At 43.3% G+C, this 20,685-nt stretch overlaps 1 protein-coding gene across 4 annotated transcripts in view; it reads right to left on the reverse strand.

The window, feature by feature from the left end:
* Positions 1-422: 422 nt before the first annotated feature.
* The window catches only part of cadm4 (cell adhesion molecule 4), a 143,406-nt gene continuing 123,143 nt past the window's right edge, over positions 423-20,685 (reverse strand). For 2 of the 4 annotated variants that reach the window (XM_079165094.1, XM_079165093.1), the window contains exons 5-9: positions 20,235-20,325; positions 13,420-13,592; positions 6,545-6,655; positions 2,312-2,440; positions 423-1,107 (exon numbers count right to left, since the gene is read on the reverse strand). In XM_079165094.1, coding sequence (XP_079021220.1) covers positions 998-1,107; positions 2,312-2,440; positions 6,545-6,655; positions 13,420-13,592; positions 20,235-20,325 — 614 coding nt within the window. In that variant the 3' untranslated portion in view covers positions 423-997. Of the gene's footprint in view, positions 1,108-1,260; positions 1,340-2,311; positions 2,441-6,544; positions 6,656-13,419; positions 13,593-20,234; positions 20,326-20,685 lie in introns of all 4 variants that reach the window. The other 2 variants (XM_079165095.1, XM_079165096.1) reach the window with 2 other exon arrangements.

The raw sequence follows: 20,685 nt of genomic DNA on the forward strand, positions 1-20,685 counted from the left end.
AACACTAATCCTTTCATTAATAGGAGCCAACAAAGGAGGAGCGATATAGGGGGACAGACAGAGAGAAAGAGAGATATAAAGGAGAGGATGGTAACAGGTGAATGGAGAGGAAGGAGGAGATGGAGAGTTAATTAAAAGAAAAGAGAACCATTCTCCTCACTGTTGCAGCGAGAGGATATCGAATCATGAAAAGATGATTTCTTTTCACAAATTGTTGGAAGGCCACCTTGCTGGGACAGTTAGCTTGTCCATAAAGTCTAGACACCGCCCGGGACTCTGGGCTGAAACACTCCAGTGTTGTTAGAGAATTATAAATGAGTTGCTATATAGCAAAAATGCTCTGGCAATTTTCAAAATTTCAATTTTCTAGCTCTCAATAGCTCCCGCTCACCCCCCCCCCCCCCCCCCCCCCCCCTCCTCACAAGCTGCTCCCACTGTCTCCATCAGTTATAGATTGAGCTTTGTAAAATAGATGGTTTTCTCAAGGCATGGAATTACAGCAGTCATCTGCCCCTAATTCCCCTTCCACTTTGGCGGCTGCACGGGCAGAGTGCCGATTTTCTTTGTGCTCCCCGCTTCCCTCTCGATCAAAAATAATTATGGCATCATTTCGTTATTGTCTACATTCACCCACTCCCCGACTCTCTTGCTCTCCATTTTCCACAGTTTCTCCGACTTACAGTATATGGCACAGTCGTCAATAGCTGGTGGGTCTATAGGCTCTCTTTTTCTCAGTCTGTCACTGGGTTGTGTGTGTGTGTGTGTGTGTGTGTGTGTGTGTGTGTGTGTGTGTGTGTGTGCATGGAGGACATGAAGTGGGATGGAGCGGGATGGATCGGCTATGTGCAGTATCTGTATACAGTCGTTTTCAGAAGGCCGCCTGTTATGGCGCTTTGTATAGAAGTGTGTGTCGTGTGTGTGTATACTGTATATAAGGTGAGAGACAGGGAAGGGGGGGGGGGGCGATGAGGTCAGAAGAGGAGGGGAGGGGGAGGGGCTACAGTAGGTACTCCTTCTTGCCCTGGCTGGCGTCGTTCCCATTGAGGAAAGCCTCCTGCACCTCACCATGTTCATCCAACCCACTGGCCTCATGGGTAAGATAGGAACCTGAATGAAAAGAGACAGAGAGAGAGAGAGAGCGAGAGAGAGAGACCAAGAGGGAGATTGGAGGGGGAAGGTTAGGTGGCAAAGCGTCATGAACACTGCAGCGCCATGCAGCATTATCAAACCAACCAGCGCCAATATTATTGAGTTCCATACCTGTGACTGATTAATTAATTAGTTAACTGATTGTTAGGTCAATACCAAGCAAGAATAGGCTCTCGTGTACGGTAGGAGCCTACCGGCGGAAATTAAAGGTAGGAGATGGATGTGTGAATAGAAGAGGCAGAAGAGGAGGGGCAGGTGGAGAAGATAATAGAGAACAGAAGAGAGGGAAGGAGGAGAGATTGGCAGAAAAAAGGACGGAGGGAAGGTTAGGTGCAAGAGGACCATGGCACGTTTGTGTCACTCATAAAACCCATCATCAAACACATTTTAACATCCCTCAGGTCCGTATGATTAATGAGTCGGAGCAGTGCAGGTTACAGAGAGAGCAAGAACTGCTCAAGTCATCTTCCTGCTTGAGTGTCCCCTCACTCCAGCAGTGAGTGACACTCTAATTCTCCTTACCGAAGTTGACTGGCATGCTGCCAATCACGGCGGGCCGAAGACAAAGCCTTAATGGCTGTGTCTCAACATGGCTTGGTTGTAATGGTCCTGTCTATGTGCTGATTGGCGGTCAGGCCATACTGACTGCTGACTGGCGGCTTGTCTGGCCATAGGGTAAGTAATAGCTGGTTGCTGGTTGCTACACTGCTCCTGGATGATTTCTTGGCAGCTGAGGCGCACAGTTGAAGGCTGCCAAAAGAGGGGCACTTAAAAAGATAGGGAATGCAGGGAGGCTGCTTTTAATAGATGGGCCTTGATACACTAAGATATAGTCATAAAACACGGGGACCACTCCTACATTTCCCACCCCACCCTATATATTCTGCTATTCTGGCCAAGGTCGTCCATCACGGACAGCGCCCGCCTGGAGAGAGGAGCATCCCATCCTGTCTGCTTTGCACTGACAATTTTACACCTCAGTTTAAGAGATTATTTTCAAGGATTCTGGGTGTAACGGGCCTGCAATGATTTTTTTTTTCACAGCTTGTTATGCCAGAGAGCGGCGCAAATGAGAAAAACGCGCCTGTGAAAGATGTGATAAAAATACTATGATTGCCAGACATGTCCGCTTGCTTGTGAAAGAAACTTTTGTGTGCGTTACCTTTCTGTCGAACAGAGCACCAGATGGTGACGATGAGGACGCAGATGACGGTGAAAACCAGCAGTGCCAGAACGCCGCCTATCACTGCATACGGTACTGCACTGTGAGTCTCCACCACTGCACCGGGATCTGAGAAGGAACAAAAGAGACAAATAGTGGGTGGGGGTGGAGTGTGGGGGTGTATCAAGGAGAATATGGAGATGAAAGGAGAGAGAAGTGCAGGCAAAGAAATAGAGAGTAAGAGAGAACTGGAACAAAAGTGAAAGCATGAGAGAAGAAAAAAAAAAGATATAAAAGGGAGAGAAAGAAAGCACATTAAAACAGCAGCGTGGGAGAGTACAGGGAGCGAGACAGGAGAAAACAGAAGTCAATATCTTCCAACCAACTTGCATTATCACCTTTCATCACAGAACGCCAGACGGACCAAATGGGTGAGAAGAAGGTGCAGAAATGAGGAAAGTGAATGAAAAAAATAACCTCTAAAAACCCACCTCAGCCAAGCATCTGTCAAGAACACAATGCATTTTGAGTGAGGGAAACTTTGAGTGTGCTCACACCCTGAGTAGTGCAGCCTTGGGAAATGAAATCAAAAAACGGAGTGAAGAGAGATGAAGAGATAAAAAAGCAAGCTAAATTCTGTGATATTTATCAAATTGCAGCAGTGGTAAGGACTTATTCACGTCAACCTCTCCTTTCACTGCATAAGTAAAGAACAAATACTAAAAGAAAAACGGAGGAATATTGAAAAGAAGTGTAGATTGTGTTGAAACGATTAGTCAAAATGAAACAGAAAATGATTTTAGTAATTGATTAATTGTTGAAGTCATTTATCAAGCAAAAATGCTAAATATTCACTGGTTCAGCTTCATTAATGAGGATTTGCAGCTTTTTCTTTGTGTTTTGTCACTTTAAATGGAATAATTTGAGCTTCCAGACTGTTGGTCAGACAAAACAACCAATCTTAAGACATCGTCTGCGAGCTCTGGTAAATTGTGGTGACAGTTTTTTTTTTGTATTTTCTAACATTTTGAGAACTAAACAATGAATTACTTGAGAAAATAATCAACAGATTAACTGTTAGTCGCAGCGCTAACATCCATTATAAAGCAGGCTTAAGACCAAGCATGTATCTGTGTACAGTTTCACCAGTAAAGACTGCCTGACAACAACAAAAGCAGGTGACAGAGAACTAAATGGGTCTTTGAGTCCGTACAGTATCTGAGTCGCTTACAACAACAAAAGTTGTTTTTTTTGTGATGGGGCTGAGTGGATGTAGTATAAAAGCTGGAAACGCCAAATAGGCGGCAAGGACGTGGAGTTATTGATGCAGCTCTTGGACCTTGACAGAGCCGAATTAAAACATAAATCATTAATTGAGTGCTAACAAAGAGATCAGGAGAGAAAGAGGAGGCAAAGAAAAGGAAGAGAAGGACGTGGAGCAGTGATTGACAGCTGAAGAAAAGAGGGTGCATTCTTGCACATGCATTTCATGGACAAGCGTCTCATTGGACACTGTGACTGTGAGTGCATCACATTCCTGCGTATGTGTATGATCATGTGTCGCTGCGTGTGTATAGGATCACATCTGTGAGACATCGGTGCATCTGTAGGCACACCGGACACGTGTGATTCGACTGTGATTGGATCAAGCAGCAAGATTTCACAGGGGGATAAAAAAGGAAGACCTCAAGCACTATACCTTTACCTCACGCCACCCTTGTTTTTAATCCACCGCAGCCCAAAGCTCCGCAGGAAATGTATGACAGTACAGTGCGGCGTTTCTCCGAGGAGCCCCTCAGATGATACATCGACTAAGCGTTCACCAAATTGTTCAAGCAGCTGCTTTTCCTACGACTCTTTATGACATCTCCACACACGCCCCAGCAGGTGAACAACCTCCACCTGCCACAGACGGCGGCAGCGGCAATGGAAGGAATGCTGCCGCTCCCTTCGCTTCATCTCTCCTTTTAAGTAACAGACAGGAGACGGATGTATGGAAAGAAAGGAGGAGGAGAAGAAGAGATGCCAGTGAGTGTGTTTGTGTGAGTCTATGTATGAGATCAATATATTCTGGAGATATAAAGAGAGGGAAACCAGTGGATGGGTGTGCAGTTTCACACACACACACGGTAGCAAAGTAGTGCCAAGCTATGGGCCAAAAGGTCAGAGAGGACAAGACGTACGTACCAGTCCGATCGGGTGCCGTTGACAATGGGCCGATCTGGTATCAGATACCATTATTTTAGTAAATCACAATTCAGTAAAAATATATCTATGTATTTACTTGTTATATTTAGTTTTACGAAGTTAGAAAAGTCATTTTTTATTCAAGCCTGAGGTTGCGTTATACATAAAAGAAGGATCCCGGTCACTTCCACACAGTGAGGCGTACAGCTTGTTAATTAAACATGAGATCGGTACTCGGTGTCGGCCGATACCCAAAGCCCAGGTAGCGGTATTGGGACTGCAGTTAACAACGGCGAATCACTACTCCTAACACACTGGCATGTGTGTATTTGTCTGCGTGCGCATCCTGCGAGTGCATGTGCACACGTTTGACTCTTAAACCAGGCTTCAGCTGCTAAAAGCAAATGAACACTGTTATTACCTTGGCAGGAGAAAAACAGCTGTTTATCTAAATGTGGGACACATTAACAGCCTAGTATGACTCATTATTGTTTTTTTTTCTTCTTGTTTTGGTCATTTATGTAGCTTTCATTTTTAACAACCTTTTTTTATCGCTTTAAGAGCTTCCGTTTTTTTTAATATATGGCAGAAATGATGCTCAGTGTTGCCGCTTGGCCATAGTAGCGTAGCAGTAATGTGCAGGTCTACAGAGCCCAATGTCGGCAAGTCAAATCCAGCCTCAAGCATGTTTTCTTCAGCTTCTAAATCACCATTGTCTCATTATATCTTTACATCATGCTGCATGAGGACATCATTCCTTAAAAGTATGTCGACTAACTTGTTTTGTCTGTTTTTTTGTTTTAGAAAATTTGAGATGAATTAAGACTAAAACTCTACTCAGCATTCGAGCATTCTATCAACGTTTTAGAGCAGTTTTTCCCTAATGTGTTTTTCTGGTTTAAAAACTGATTTTCCACAATGCTACAGAGAAAAGGAGCCTGATTGAACATTAAGCCAAATCCAGCATCGGGTTCACAGGTTCTCTATCAACTAACTGTATATTCCAGCCGTAAATCATAATAGAACCGTCTAATCTGTCCATTAAATGCTTCTCTGAAATTATGAACAATGGGCTTGATGCACAAAACAATAGGATATAACTCCATTTGTTTTCAGTCATGTGTTTTTTTTCCCTGTAATCAATAAATTAAACTATGATAATAATAGGCAGGCTATTAATGATTATAGGCAATACTATTTGTCTGTTATTAATTGTTTTTGCTTTAGCTGTATTGTCAATCATGATGTTTTATCATTTTACACATTGACTTGTGCAGTTGCAGGATGAGCACACAGATGTACATACGCGTGCACGCCTGTGTGTAGGAGCCACACGGGCACATACATACACACTTGTGGGACTAATAATCACATGTGCGTGTGTCTTATCCTCCGTGACCCTTTCCACCCTCCATAGCCAAGCAGCCTTTCCCTCCCCTACTGTGTAACATCATCATCAGGGAGAATACAACTAGACACACCTTGATCCCTGATCTTCCTCTCTGTCAGAATACGTGCGTGTTTGTGTGTGCGTGTGTGTGTGTGTGTGTGTTTGCAGATAAATGTGTTTGTGTAGCATCTCCCTGGCCCTGCAGAGGCCAGTGTCAGTCGTTTCCAGTTCCTTAAACCTTTAATGCAGATTCATTAACAGTACCCACGAGCATCAAAAGACCCAACAAAGACCACACACACACACACACGTAGATAAACGCTGACTGGGCAATGTGTGTGTGGGGAGCATCAAACAGCCAGTGATAAGAAAAATGGAGAGAGTGGGAGGTTGTGCTCGGTGCACACCAAAGCGTCTGCAGGCACGTACGCTCATGTAGATGCAGGGCAAAGGAAGGTTGCAGCAGAGGAAGTGTGTATGTGTGTGTGTGTGTGTGTGTGTGTGTGTGTGTGTGTGTGTGTGTGTGTGTGTGTTTGTAGGCCACCTGAGAGTTATCAAATGACTAGGGTAGTGAAAGACACCAAAGGAGAGCAGGGAAGGACGAGGAGAGAGATGGAAGGTAGCAGAGGCAGAATAAAAAGATGTGTGTATGTTACCTTGTGCGTCCGGAGCGAAGCTGGGTGTTAGGAGGGTTGGGGTGGTGGGATGGGAGGTGATTGGTTGGGTGGTGGGAGTGGGAGGGGCCGTGGTAGTGACTGACACATTATCTACAGACAGACAGGGAATGGGATAACACACACATACACAAATGCTATTATCTACGACATGCAGTGACACTTTAACAAAGGCGTTGCAGGGTTCCATAGCAAAGTTACTACAGCCTATAAAACATGACACATGCTTTATTACTTTGCATATTAATTGAGTCTCTTGGCTGCTCTACCTCAGCATCCTGCTCGATAGTCATTGGACGTAGTCTCAGGGACAGTTTGTCTCTTCCAATGAGTTTTGAGCAGGAGGAGAAGATGTACGAGAACTGCAGGAAAGACTTATTTCAAACACGCTGATCAGCAACTGAGGCCGATGCCATTTCGATACCAGAGACAAATGTTACTAATTATTTTCCCAAATTGACCGTGTGTGCAAAATGGAATCGATCTCGACCCCTGACAAGCGATAAGGACAGGGACTAATGATGTTCTCTGGCAGGCCTGTATGCCAGCTGTGGGGGTTAAAGAAGACGTTTACAATGGTGAAGACATGCTTGAAAACAGAAGGCTGAAGGGAATCATACCTGGCAGACTGACATTCATCTACGAGGCAAAAGGAATATATAGGAAACACATTCTCTATCACTGACACATTTTCTATGGCACAATGGCAGGAGAGACAGAGACATTGTCGGTGACAGATGCATTCCCAATGGAGCAGTGCCATGCAGGGACTGTCTCATTCAATGCAGAACAATAGCTTGGATCTTGACACATTCTCCGAATCAATGGCTGAGACACAATGGTAGGTAGAGAGGTAGAAAGAGACAAGTTCATATTGGCGTTAAAGACCAAAAAATAATGGCTGACAAGAACTAAAAGGGAGATGGAAGAGTGGGTGTGAATGTGTGTCTATGAGTGCATCAGCACTTTAAGAGTGAATAACATGCCACTTCATCAAACAATCTCTATAAAACCCGCAGTCAATGCACTCCCAGTCTCAGGACACACACACACACGCACGCACGCACAGCTTGTTTTGAAATACATGCAAGCTTGTGCACACACATACCCAGACCACATGTTTGCGCACTTTTACACACATATGCATGATTGGCTATGCAAAGTCACATACAACACACCCACAAAAGGCAAACAGAGGAATACAGTACAAGCACACACACACACACATACGCACGCACGCACACACACGCCCACACACACGCACTGCCCTTTCTGCTCAGGAGTAATTTATTGGTAAGTATTCCTCTGTCTCTTCTCTCCCTTTCTCCCAGTGGCCCTGAGATCATCAATCTCTTTTTGCACTCTTCTTATGTCAGCACTATACCTCCCCGCTCCTGAATTTTTTTTTTTCTTCTTCAGGCCAAAGTCTTGGTCTTCTTCTCTCGAAGAAATATTACATGATGTGTAGTGTATTTTGCGGGAAAGACAAAGAGATGAGCAGAGTTTTCTGTGAAGTAAAGTGTGAGAGAGAGGGGGGGGGGAAAGGAAAAGAAACTAGACCAGATGGAGAGAAAGTGACACTTATGGACGTATGTGCGTCCGTTGCCGCTCTCCTGTTTGAGTGCATATATGTTGCATGTGCGTGTGGATGCCAGCATGCGTGCACGTGGTTGTCACTTGAGCCCGAGCATTAATGGCCCGGGGTTGCCGCACTAATTAACTGGACGCTGATTAATTTCTCTTGGCTTTCACGAATGACCTAAAAATTGTTCTTTCTCACTATGTTACTACTTCTTCTTATCGTTCCGCCGTCATCCCTCACTTCTTTTTTCCTTGTTCTTCTTCTACCAAACTCTCCGCCCTTCATTTGCACCCCCCCCCCCCCCCCCCCCCCCCCTTTACTTTCCTTCATTCGGCTGCCTCTCTGGTTTCCCTCCTCTGCGACTACGTTCCCTCACTGCCTCTCCTCAACTTAATTAAGGAGAATGCCATACAGCTGTCGTCCTCTTGGCCGATAGCGTCCTTTTTTTTCCCCCCCTACATCATATTGTTATTCATTAACACTATATGGCTGCCAATCAGGCACACAGCCCATGTTATTTCCAGGGACGGATGTGGCGGCACTCGGGATAATGACGTTTTCTCCTCGTATCTCATTCTCGCAGAAGTGCGCCTGAGGATACTGCGCCGCCATTTTGGATGAGCCCCGTTGTTCTTTCATGTTCGGTTGTTCCTGATTATAAGGGCTTCGCCCAGAGCAGTGGTGGCTCCAGCTGTCAATCAGTGCACTGAATGCTGGACATTGGTCAGGGGTCCACTGCGGAGGCCATTAAGGTCGACACTGATTGGCTGAGGACTCATTCAACATTCACTTGGACGCCAATAGAAGCGCATTGTCGTGTGTGTGGAGGAAAACTGCCAAAATGAACTATGCATTATCTCCGTCTGGCTTCCTCTGCCACTAGCCCCAAACCTTTCTCCACTTTCATTCTCATTGCATGTTTTTTGAAAGTCTCACTTCATTAAATGGAGGACTATGTTTTTCATTCCAATTATCCTGACGGCTCATTACAACAGCCGAGGAGACACAGACTAATCCCTGGTCACCTAGCTTCCCTCTCTATCTCGCTGCGTACCCATCATTTCATCTTCCCATCACTCCCCTATGCTTTCTATGAAACTTTCTATGAAACCATTAGTCTCTCTATTCTTCCCGTGCTCCCTTCCCTGCTCTGTTTTACCAAGATACACACACTCACACACACACACTTATGTGTGTTACATATATGCAAACCAGAAATGTGTATGTCCTCATCTGTAGCTCTCCCTCCCTCGTACTTTTTTCTCTCCATCTCCCACACTCTCTCATGCAATTCAATTCTAATGGGTTTTATTGGCTTGGCGATTCATCTGAGTGCAGCAGCTCAGTTCAATTACATAAGGAAGCCCTCTGGGCTTTCACCAGACAATCAGCAACATTTTCCTCCTCGTCACATGCACAGACATTCACGTGCACCTGTGCGTATATACATACATACATAAAAATAAAAAAAAATCCAATTTCTCCTTAACAATGGTGGCACAGAGATGAAACTACCAACAGAGGCCTCATCCGTTTCACATTCCGCAGATACTTGCTGTGTGTGTGTGTAATGCGCACGAGCGTGTGCGCTCTGTTGTTCGATCAAAACAATTTCTCACATTTACATCATTAGGGACTTTTTGAAAGCTTCAAGAAGTTCATTTCATCGGATCAACTTACAATGCACTCTTTCTCTAAACAATAAACACATGAAAGCGCATGCGCACACACTCACACACTCACACACTGACTTACATGTACACACAAGTATGACCGGTCAAATAAAGCTCAAGTTTAGTGCATCACGTCTTCGCCACGGCCCCCGGAGAGCTTCCCACCTCTCGCTCTTTGTTTTCCTGCGCCAGCATTAAGCCCGCCTCTCCTCATAAAGTGACAGCGCCTAAAGCACCTGTGACAAAATTGGCTGGCACTTTTGCCTGAGTTTGTACTCTATGTACAGACCCTGATGGCAGATAACTCTCGCAGAGGGAAGGTTGACACGAAATGAGAAGGAGAGAGTCGAGGGAGAGAGCACTGGTAGTTTTTCTGCAACCGCAATACAATTGTTTCTTTTCTGCTGAGTCATCTTTTACAACACACATCCTCCAGCGCGCCCTCCTTGCTCCCCCTTCCTCCCCCAGTGCACTCTGGGATTCCCCCTGGGAAGGCTAGGAGCCAACTAAACCGCCATTCCGTTTATCTGACAGGTTGTGGTAGTGCATGTTAACCTGCGGTCGACCTCCATCGACCTTCTTCTCTCCCTTTTCATTCCCCCATCACTTCCTCCCACCTCCTCTCCCCCTTCCCTTATCCCTCCATCTATCCCCACCAACTCCTCACTCAGTTACACTCACTTCTCTCCGTGCCGTATTCTAAGAAACCTCTTTGAGTAAAGAGGCTGAACTGCGGCTGAACCGAGAACAGAGGGCAAACTGGTGACAAAGTGAAAAACAGTTGAAAGGGTGTGGGAGGAGTGGAGAGAGGACGAGGAAGTGGACAGTAGGTGTAAAAGAGGCGAGAACGGCGGGCCGAGTAAAGGAGAGGACGGATGTCGAGGAAAGGAATGGGGATTGGGAGAGAAAAGAGAGAGTGAGAATAACCGAAGAGAAGACAACGAGAGATGGATGGAGAGGTCGAAATAGTTGTGAATGAAACAAAAAGAATAAGAATGAGAAAAGCAGCAACAATGAGAGCGTATCTCTTTTTCTATCGCAAGTCTTTAGGAATAAGCAAAGAGCTTTGTTCCAAAATGAGATATTCACAGTTTGAAAAAAGTATAAACAACACACCTACAATAACAACGTGGGTTCTAGGAAGAAAAAAAAAGCACTCTGTGTTAGAGTCATGAGTCATCTTAACATATTTTACATAATGGAATCATATTCATTTGCAATGCTGACTGACGAACGTGGTATTCAATCATCAAAAAGTAGAAGTTCACTAACACCATGTTAAACCATTGGTTTATTTGCATTAGCAATGATGTATAGCATAATACAATAATCTAACATTTACAAAGACACACATATCACTGGAAACATCAAAGCCTGAATGAAGGAGAGAATCAACACCACGTTAGTCAGATTATTAGCTGCGGCGTGGAGGAAAATCGAAAGCGACTTTCTGTCGTCTGCAGATTAATATGATGGCTGAATCAACATCTCTGAGCTCTTTGAGATAAGGTTTGAAACAATCTGCCTCGTGGGCGAGTACATATTTTTTTTTGAACTATACAGCAAACCACTACTGATACGCGGCTACAGCAGGAGGGTTTAAGAAGCTGATTGCTGGAAATCCGTGGTGCAGAGCAAAGGAGTTGAAGCCTGGCTTATGTTGGTTATGTGGATTTCTGGTCTTTTATGGATTTTGATCGAAGCAAGATTCCTTACTTTAAATGTACCTCTTTTTTTTTCATAATAAGAGAGGATAAGGAGAAAAAGAAACTGCAAGATAAATCAAACTGATCACCCGCACAGAGGAACGGCATGAAATAAAAAAGATAAATGACGAAATGTAGGAAAGACGAAACGGCAGACAGAAGATCAAATGAAGAAGAAAGCTCAAAAATGGTGAGGGAGGAAGCTGAGGAGGAGGGGGAAAGACAGAACATTTTTCTACAGAGGTGGCAACGCACATCAAAGCTCGACATGTCTAACCTTCTAGGATAGCAGGAGAGAGAGAGAGAGAGAGAGAGGGAGAGAGAGAGAGAGACAACGAGAAAGGGGGAGTGGATGCGGATGTCACCTTTCATCTTGCCACTGTTGCCACCCTTGATGCCAGTGGAAAGCTGCCATTATGTGTGCTGTTTGATGCTGTGCTTGTACAAGAGTGTGCGATTGTTGTGTGTGCGTGTGAGAGAGAAAAGAGAGTGTTAGTGTGATAGATAGATGAGGGGGCGCTAACCAAAAGCAGCCCAAAAATGTTACATAAGATATCATGCTTCTCCTCCCTCCATCCGTCCGTCTGCTTCTGATCTCCAATTCAAGGTGCGCTTGGGTGCAATGACAGGAGCAGCCAGAAGGGGGAGAGCAGCCTAAATAATAATAAACAAAGGTAAACCTGCTGAGTGGCAGTAGTGTAATTAGGCCACGGATTGGATGCGAAACAATAGAAGCCTCTAATGATGAGCTAGGTTTGCTGCGGTCCCATTAAAATCTCACAATTCCAATTGTGTCCCTGTTTGACTGCAAGTTTACTCATTTGTTTCATGAGTGGATTACGCAACATTAACACGCATCCAAAAGCCTTGTTTTCGAAAATGTGCTTCAAACTCGGGGAGAAAGTTGGCCAATTTGTCACATTTTCTGAAAAGTAACTATCGTGGTAACACGATTTCCAGTGATGTTGCGAGCTCCACTGTCGTCTTCTTTGAGCCACGGTGTGCAGTCTATCTGGGTCAACCTTCATTAAGAATTTAGCAAACCACCAGTGAATCGAGGTGCAACATCTTGGAAAACTTGCAACGGCTGACAACAAAAGCCAACACCCCCCCCCCCCCCCGGCTGATACTTCTGCTCAAGCAACAAGCAAAGTTAATTCCCCTGAATCTTAAATGCAACAGATGTTTCACTGTTTTTTTTTTGCCAAATGTTACCATGTAAAATGCAGGGTTCCAACAGATTGCATTAATGCTTTGCAGTGCGTCTGTTGTCCTTGTGTCCTTCATATCGGCTCGTATTGTGAAATTCATGTAGTTGTCAAAACATCACAAATCTTTATTTATCGCACTTGACTGTTAAAGTTACTCTGAATTCCCCGAAGAGAGGATTGGGTCGCAGGGGACACGATCAATTGGTTCTTTACAAGAGATAGCCTGAATAATTATGTTGGTGACTAGTATCTGAGCACGGTAGCCCACGTCGTCTTGAGGAGTCAATACCTCTGTTGAATTGATTCAGGAGGAGGTTTAGCAGAGGTTTCCTGCTGTGTACCGAATCAGGAAAACAAATAAAGCCGAAAGACAGATGAGACAAGCATCAAGATTTAATGGATCTGTCGCCCAGTGCCAGAATAGCCAGACTCCAAAGACACTGGGAAGATAAAAGGATCAATACAATTTAAAAGATTTCTCAATACAATAACATCAAAACACAAGAACAAGAAATGTAACAAACAAAAGATCCATTGAACGTAAAATTATTCTTAATAGTGAACAATTACCTGGGATACTAAAACTGGAAATGAAAACAATGGAGTAAAAGAATCAATGGAGCAAACTTTTCAAGCACACACAACAACTTGCAACAAATAATCAACTGTCAAGCCATCTACTCACCATACACCAAGAGGGTGTAATGATCGGCAGCGCGTCCATAGTTGTTCTGGGCCTGGCACAAGTACGTCCCGTTGTGCGATTGGCTGAGGCGGGAAATCTGAAAGGTGGGGCCAGAAATCTCTGCCCTCTCGGGTAAGGATTCATTGATCTTGGACCACTGAATGTTTCTGGGCCTGATGAGGAGACAGAGAGAGGTTTCATGTTTAAAAGCGCTGAAACGATGTGTCAATCAATTCCCTTGATTTTTGATGATTGATTAATTGTTGAAATCAACTTTTAAAGAAAAATGTCCAACATTTGCGGTTTCTAGCTTCTCTACTGTGAAGATGTACTGCTTTACATAACAGTAAACTGAGTATTTTGGGGTTTTGGGCTGTTGGTTTGACAAATCATTTAAGGACGTCATCATTGGCTCTGGGAAATAGTTATGTATTTCTTTTGACATTTCATAACGATTAGTTAATCAATTGAAAAATAAATGAATACATTCGTTGACAGTTGAAATGATTATTAGCTTTATCCGTTCATTTTAGAATTCCAACTTCATAAACTTGACCCTGAGCTTCACATAGCCTCACACATGCATGCACACTCATATTGGCAAATATTCAAACTTAATCCTGCCACAGTATTATGGTCAACCTCTTCCGTATGCCAATTAAATGCTGCGATATTGTATATTGTTAATTCTACTAGTTTTTCCTGTTATCTCTACAACCACACGTGTTCTGCACTAATGCAATACTTTGTAATGTGTTGACTTTTTTCAGTAAGTTTGAAATGTAGTTATTATATAACAGTTACGAGTCCCACTAACAGTTACTAAGTCTGCTTGTTCCCTGTCTTATCTGTTTGATGGAGGGTCGATAAGTTAAGTCAGGTACGTTTCAGTGGAGACTGGTTTGGTATTGTGCCTCCACCACAAGGAGACACATGGCTGCCGACAACTACAAAGTTGTCCTATTTACATGTTTTGTCTTTTTACGGGTACAAATGCTACATGCAGCTGCTAACGTTAGGTAAACCTATATCTAGGAATCACATGGTTTTGTTCAGAATTGCAGGTGAAGCCTGCATACCACACAAAAACATCCTGTCTAACTAATACCACAGTAGAATAATAGTCTTAAAGGAATACTCCACCCACAAAATGCCCTTTTGTTTATCAATTACTCACCCCAAAATAATCCAAAAACGGAAAAAAGTCTTGAAATGAAATAAATGGGGGGCTGCGTTTAACAGCAGCAAAACTATTAGACTACTATCCAATCTGTTTACAAACTCTCATACAAATCAGACAATCCAAGTCTTATCTATCTAGTTGTATGTGCAGAACCCAAACACATCTTCACTTAAACCGTACTACCAAAAACACTTCGGACCCGCACGGATGAGTAACGCGCCTGCCCAAGAGACCGTGCTATGCTCAAGTAAAGCACGTAAAACAGCGCGCTCCCATTTACCTCAATTCATTAAGACTTTTCTCTGTTATTTGATTCTCCTCCCACCCTGGAGGCATGTGAGAACAACAAAGTTCTCCTCAAGAATTCAAAGTAACGGGGTGAGTAATCGATACACAAATGGTCATTTTGCGTTCAAAGTATTCCTTTAAACACATTTAGTAAAACCCGGAGGTGCTAAAGGGTATTAAAAATGTGCGAGTGAAAGAAGACAAGGGATCGAAGCACAGGCACCGGGGGATGCTATAAAAAGAAAGGTGAAGAAGGAGTGTAAAGAAGCCCACAGGGGAAAGGGGGAAAGTTGACATGAGAAGAAAGTATAAAAGGGGCTTGGAGAAAGGAGCCAATGGCAACAGAGGGCTGCGTCCGGACCAATTATGAGGAGATGGATGGTCAGAGGGCGGCGATGGTGTGAAAGGGTTGGCAGGAGGCAAGGGAGGGCAGATGAGAGAGAAATAGGGTGTCAGATGAGCAGAGTGGAGAAAAAAATAAAAGAAAGAAGAAGGGTGGAAAGAGTGTTGCAAGAGGAGAGAGATGAAGAAACGGTGTGCCGGGAGATGAAGGGAAGGAGCAGGCGGACAAAATGAATTGGTCATGAAAGACGGGAAGGCAAAGGAGACAGGAGGTGCGAGGATTACTTAGACATCCTGGCGAACAATGCTGTGTGTGTGTACGTGTGTGTGTGTGTCTGGCTGAGTGTCATGGCTCATGCCACCCTGGACAGATTAAAATCCTGACTCATCTAGTTTCTAATCCCTCAGGACGTCTAATTAAACCTCTTTCTTGCTTAGTCACACACACTCCCTCACACACTAACAAAATGTCCCTCTGTTTCTCTCTCTCTAACACACACACACACACACACACACACACACACACACATATATATATATATAAGTACTCCCACACACGGTAAGTCCTTCAAACACTAACAAGCGGGCAATTAAGCAAAATGACAAGACATCATCTCCATCTCTCCTCCCAATAACAGAAAAACAATAAGTGTACCCTCCACCAAAAGGAAGTGGCATATAATTGGTCATTAATACTTAACAGGCAGTTAACAGGGCCAGGGAGCAAGCGGGAGGGCGACAACGGAACAGTGATGTGTGTGTGTGTGTGTGTGTGTGTGAGTGTGTGTGTAGTCCAGCGTGAGATAAGGGTCAGAGTCCAGAATGGCCCGCTGTCCCATCTCTCACTGTCACATACTTGTGCATGTACTGCACACGCACACGCACACACACACACACACACACACACACACACACACACACACACACACACACACACAGTCCCCAACCAGCCGTTACAAAGCTTTAGTGGGGCTATAGCCAATACACTTCTCAGCCAGTCCTCACTGTGGGATTTCACTTAAGTCATCACACACACACACACACACACACACACACACACATGCACATACTTTGGGTGCATGCAGCTTTACTGGGGAGCTTTGGTGGACTTGATGCCCACAGACAGACGGACCATCTAGGGGAGAGTTTAAGAGCTTAGGACCCAATACCCTTCTGGAAAGTGCACAAAGGGCTGCGAACACACTAGAAAAAAGGCTTTATTTCATAGCTGGCTCTTAAAAGTGTCGAATGCTGATTGGGTTTAGAAGCTCTACCATCGCACACAGAGTCCCATACAAGTTTACGATATGTCCACATCTACACTTTCCTAGTAACCTCTCTGCCTTCGTCTTAAGCTCCTTTTCTCTCAGTCCTTCATGCAATAACATCTGGATCAGGTGGTTTTTATCTGTCCATCAAACAGTAAATGTCAGGTCCGGGTTATATAGCTTGATTTAACTTTCTCCAGTGCCTTGGACAAGGTGTCACTTGTATATCCCTTCGCACCGTTGGCTCGAGCTATAGAGTTCCAGAGAGATGATGTCTAATAATGAGAGACTATTGGGAAATCTGAAGTTTATGAGAATAGAGTCTGTGACTCTATACAAATGTTCATACCCTTCCCAAGATATGGTCTACATTGTTTCCATGTGGCAGTTTTGGGATTTAACATGTATTACTTTTACGTTATTATCTATTTTCTTCTACTTTTATTTGTATTTCTATGTATAAATATAGATACTGCCGATCAAAATTTAGTATGAAGGGTTTGCAAAAAGTCATGTTTTGTTCATGGAGAACGGTTCAACCAGACTGACAATTGAAATGGCAGAAAAGAGACAACGATCCCTCTGAGCAACAGTTGAATAAGAACAGAAGAAATCACCCGTCACCGGTAAGAGAAACTGGAAGCTTAGCAAATGTGTGCAGTTTTAAACGGAAGAAATATCAAGCTGTATAGTATTAGCAGGTGTGTTGCTTAAGCAAAGCCATTCTTAAAATGTGACAATACAGAACAGAAGGTTAGTGTAGGATTAGCACCATTGGAATTGGATCACAGAATATCAGCTGAACATACTGTGATGACTGACAAATCACAGTTCAAACCTATTCAATCTAACCACTGAGTAGTCTGCAGGGGACCCAAATAAAAACAGCTACCCAACATATTTAGTGCCCTAATACAAGCACTGTTGTTGTTAAATAATGATCGTGGGTCACTTATGCTTTTCTGGACTGGAAAGAAAAAATCAAAATCAATGTGTATTTTGGGGAGAAAAATGGTTCCAACAGTATTCTCCCCTGGCATGTAACTGAGGACGTGGAGTAAACATAAGCTTTAATCATTTAATTCTTCTGCATTTGGGGACAAGACTAATTCAAATTTGGTTTCTGAATTATTCTTTTTTCTATTTTTTAAATAAGTCATTATAGAAGGATTTGACTCCAGTCTGGGGACTCCAAACCTTTGAACGGCAGTTGTTTATCTATATATATATACATATATACACACACAAACACATATAAACACACACACACACACAGACACACACATTGAATGGACCAAAGGGGGCCTTCTTCATCATTTGTGGAGGACAGCATGTGGCCGTACTTAATTCTGATAGTCTATTTCCTAATACTTTCCTTGAAAGGAGATGATACGAAGTAGCTAAAGATGGTGCCTAGAAAGCGCCATATCTTACAGTAATTATGGGGAACACATTGAAGTTAGTGGAGATTAGCAGTACTTGGTAATTACTTGAAGTTTCCAAGGAAGGCCCCTGGAATTATGTGGGACAGTAATTATACAGAGAGAGGTCAACTTAGTGTTCATTGCAACAACACATAATAAAGAGAGAAGGGGTAAGATATAGTGTATGCAGCTGGCTATTTTAAGCTACTTAGAGGGAGAAGCTCTCACTCATTTGTCTTCTTTTTTTTTTGGAACCTGTGTTGAAAGGCTAATAAAGTGCAGATGTTCTCCTTACAGTGATGGCCTGCTTTACTCTCATACATTTGGTAGCCGTCCAGGAGAAAACACTGTTTCATGCTGCAGCCAGGGAAAAGCTCCACTGGAGCAGCTAGAGGTTACTCAAGGATGTTTCCGCGATAGCGACAATCATTTGTTTTGTGTAAAGTGTAAAGTAATTACTTGTAAAGACAGTATATGTAATAAAGCTGTCTGTACGATATTCACAGATCATCTTCTGATTCATCTCTGTGGCCCATAAATCAAACGGACGATTGCTGTATCGGTGTTCATCTGTGTGTTGAGACTCGGTTCTAAATCTTCCAAACTGCCCCGCTGCAATGATAATGTAAAGATCATCATTGGTATTATTTTCATTGTTTTTGAAAATTGCTCTGAGTAAATACAAAGAAACATTACCAGCAGACACTTACAAACACACAGCAGGACTCACAGTCGGACTTTTTGCTCTGACTTTTAAGTTTAAGCTTATTCTACACCAGGTGCTCTGGCTTAAATGTGACCTGAACCAAAGCAAGTAAAAAGTTTAACCCAGAATGAAAGTAGAGCCCTGTAGACTAGTATCTGTCGATGTAGCTGCTACTTGCAAACTAAACTAAGACAGAGAACACTGTATCCATCAGAATAACAGCTTTATGGTATGGAAATTGTTAATTTTCTCCGTTTCTTTCTTTCGTTCAATTTGTGGAGCTGCATGTTATGACTGTTCATGTGGCCATCGTGGTTGTTGTTGTCAAGTGTCCTGTAAGCCCATGCAGGCTGTGTACCATACCAATGGTGGAGGATACTAAAACAAACAAATTAATCAATAAATCAATGCAGTTACCAGCTGTTTGGTAATGGTAAATGTCATTCTCATAGCACCTCAAAACAATTTCCCAAAACAGTTTTAAACGTGAATACTTGCTGTCCTACATTATCACTTTGTAAAAATGTAGTGTTTGTAAGGATTGACGTTGAACTTGGCAACCTCCTGCATGTTGCCGTCAATCAAACGCTTTCTGTGTATTCTTAAGCCGATTTGTCAGGACTCGTTGCAGCTTTTCACGCACAAACGCTTTGTTGAGACAAACCTTTTATACTTTCTGATTATTTTGTCAGGAATTCAGAGAAATGAGAGAAAACGCAATAACACACTGCTATGACATACCAAAAAAAAAAAAAAGCTTCTCAAGCAGCGTTTTGTGCCAGCTTTTAAATGTGCCCTTTCCATTTCTTGTTGAAGGTGAAACTGAATGCATCTATGATTCAATGTTTTTCTCAAACTACAAAAAGCCATCGTACCTCCTGAAACCCTGAGATTATGGTTTTAGGTTACAATGACTATGCAAGCGACGTTAGTTAAATACCAAAGTTATGTGACAAACAAGTCAGCATTTGGCTTTAAATAACATCAGCTGCATTACTTATGTATGGAAGTTACGTGACAAATAAATCCATGTAGACTTCTGGTTTCACACCGGACACCGACAGTGGTCTCCTGGGTGAAAGTCTGGTGTTTTGGTTTGTCCGTCAAAGCACTTTGTAAACTGTTTTTAAAAGGTGCAGTATAAATAAAGTTATTACATGCATATTTTTGAACCCATCCATCCCCAACCTCCTCCGTAAGTGAAGCTTTTAGTGCTTTATACTTCCTGGTTCAATATTACATGGATTACAAACAAATTGGTTTTGTGGGATATATATGAATTACCGTGCATTACTTTTCATAGGAAGAGCTACAAACAGCTTGAACACGTATATTTTTAGAATAGCAAAACAGGCCGTCATTCATATTAGAGGACAGCAGTGACTTAGAGTCCAGTGATGTGAGGTTTCCTTTACTGCCAATAGCAATACCAATGATAGCACATGTGCTGTGCAGGATGAACTTGTTTTTGTCTGTAGGTGTGCATGTGGTTGGTACCACCATCTTATCACACCAACACAAAACAATTTAGCACACAGACACACACAGACACACACACACACACACACACACACACACACACACAAACACACACAGACACTTACAGAGGGTTCCCAGAGACTGAGCAGGTGAGGCTGAGCGAGTCGCCCTCTCGCAAAATGCCAGAGGGAGGAACAATTCTGACTGTTGGTGCAACTGTGGGGAGAAAGAAAGAGATAAATGAGTGTGCATGTGAGAGATAAAACAAGAAAGGCACAGTAGAAAAACAAAATGGATCAGGAGGGATCAAAATGGAGTGACAGTCGGAGAGAACAGAAAAGAAAATCAGGAATGAGACAGAGACAGCGAGGGAACAAAAAGGGGGGGACAAGAGGAAAGTGAAAAAGTGTCAGGATGAAGGGTCTTTGACGACTGTTTCCAAGGCAACCAGCTGACAATCCTACAGCTGAGACACCTGTTATCATAAGCAGCCCACCGCTCCAGCAGATGCTGTACTGCACTTGCTTCAGTAACAGAGCGATGGGAAGCCAAATCCCCGCTGACAGTTGGTCATTA

This window comes from Pholis gunnellus (genome assembly GCF_910591455.1).
Source record: "Pholis gunnellus genome assembly, chromosome: 8".
NCBI lineage: Eukaryota > Metazoa > Chordata > Actinopteri > Perciformes > Pholidae > Pholis > Pholis gunnellus.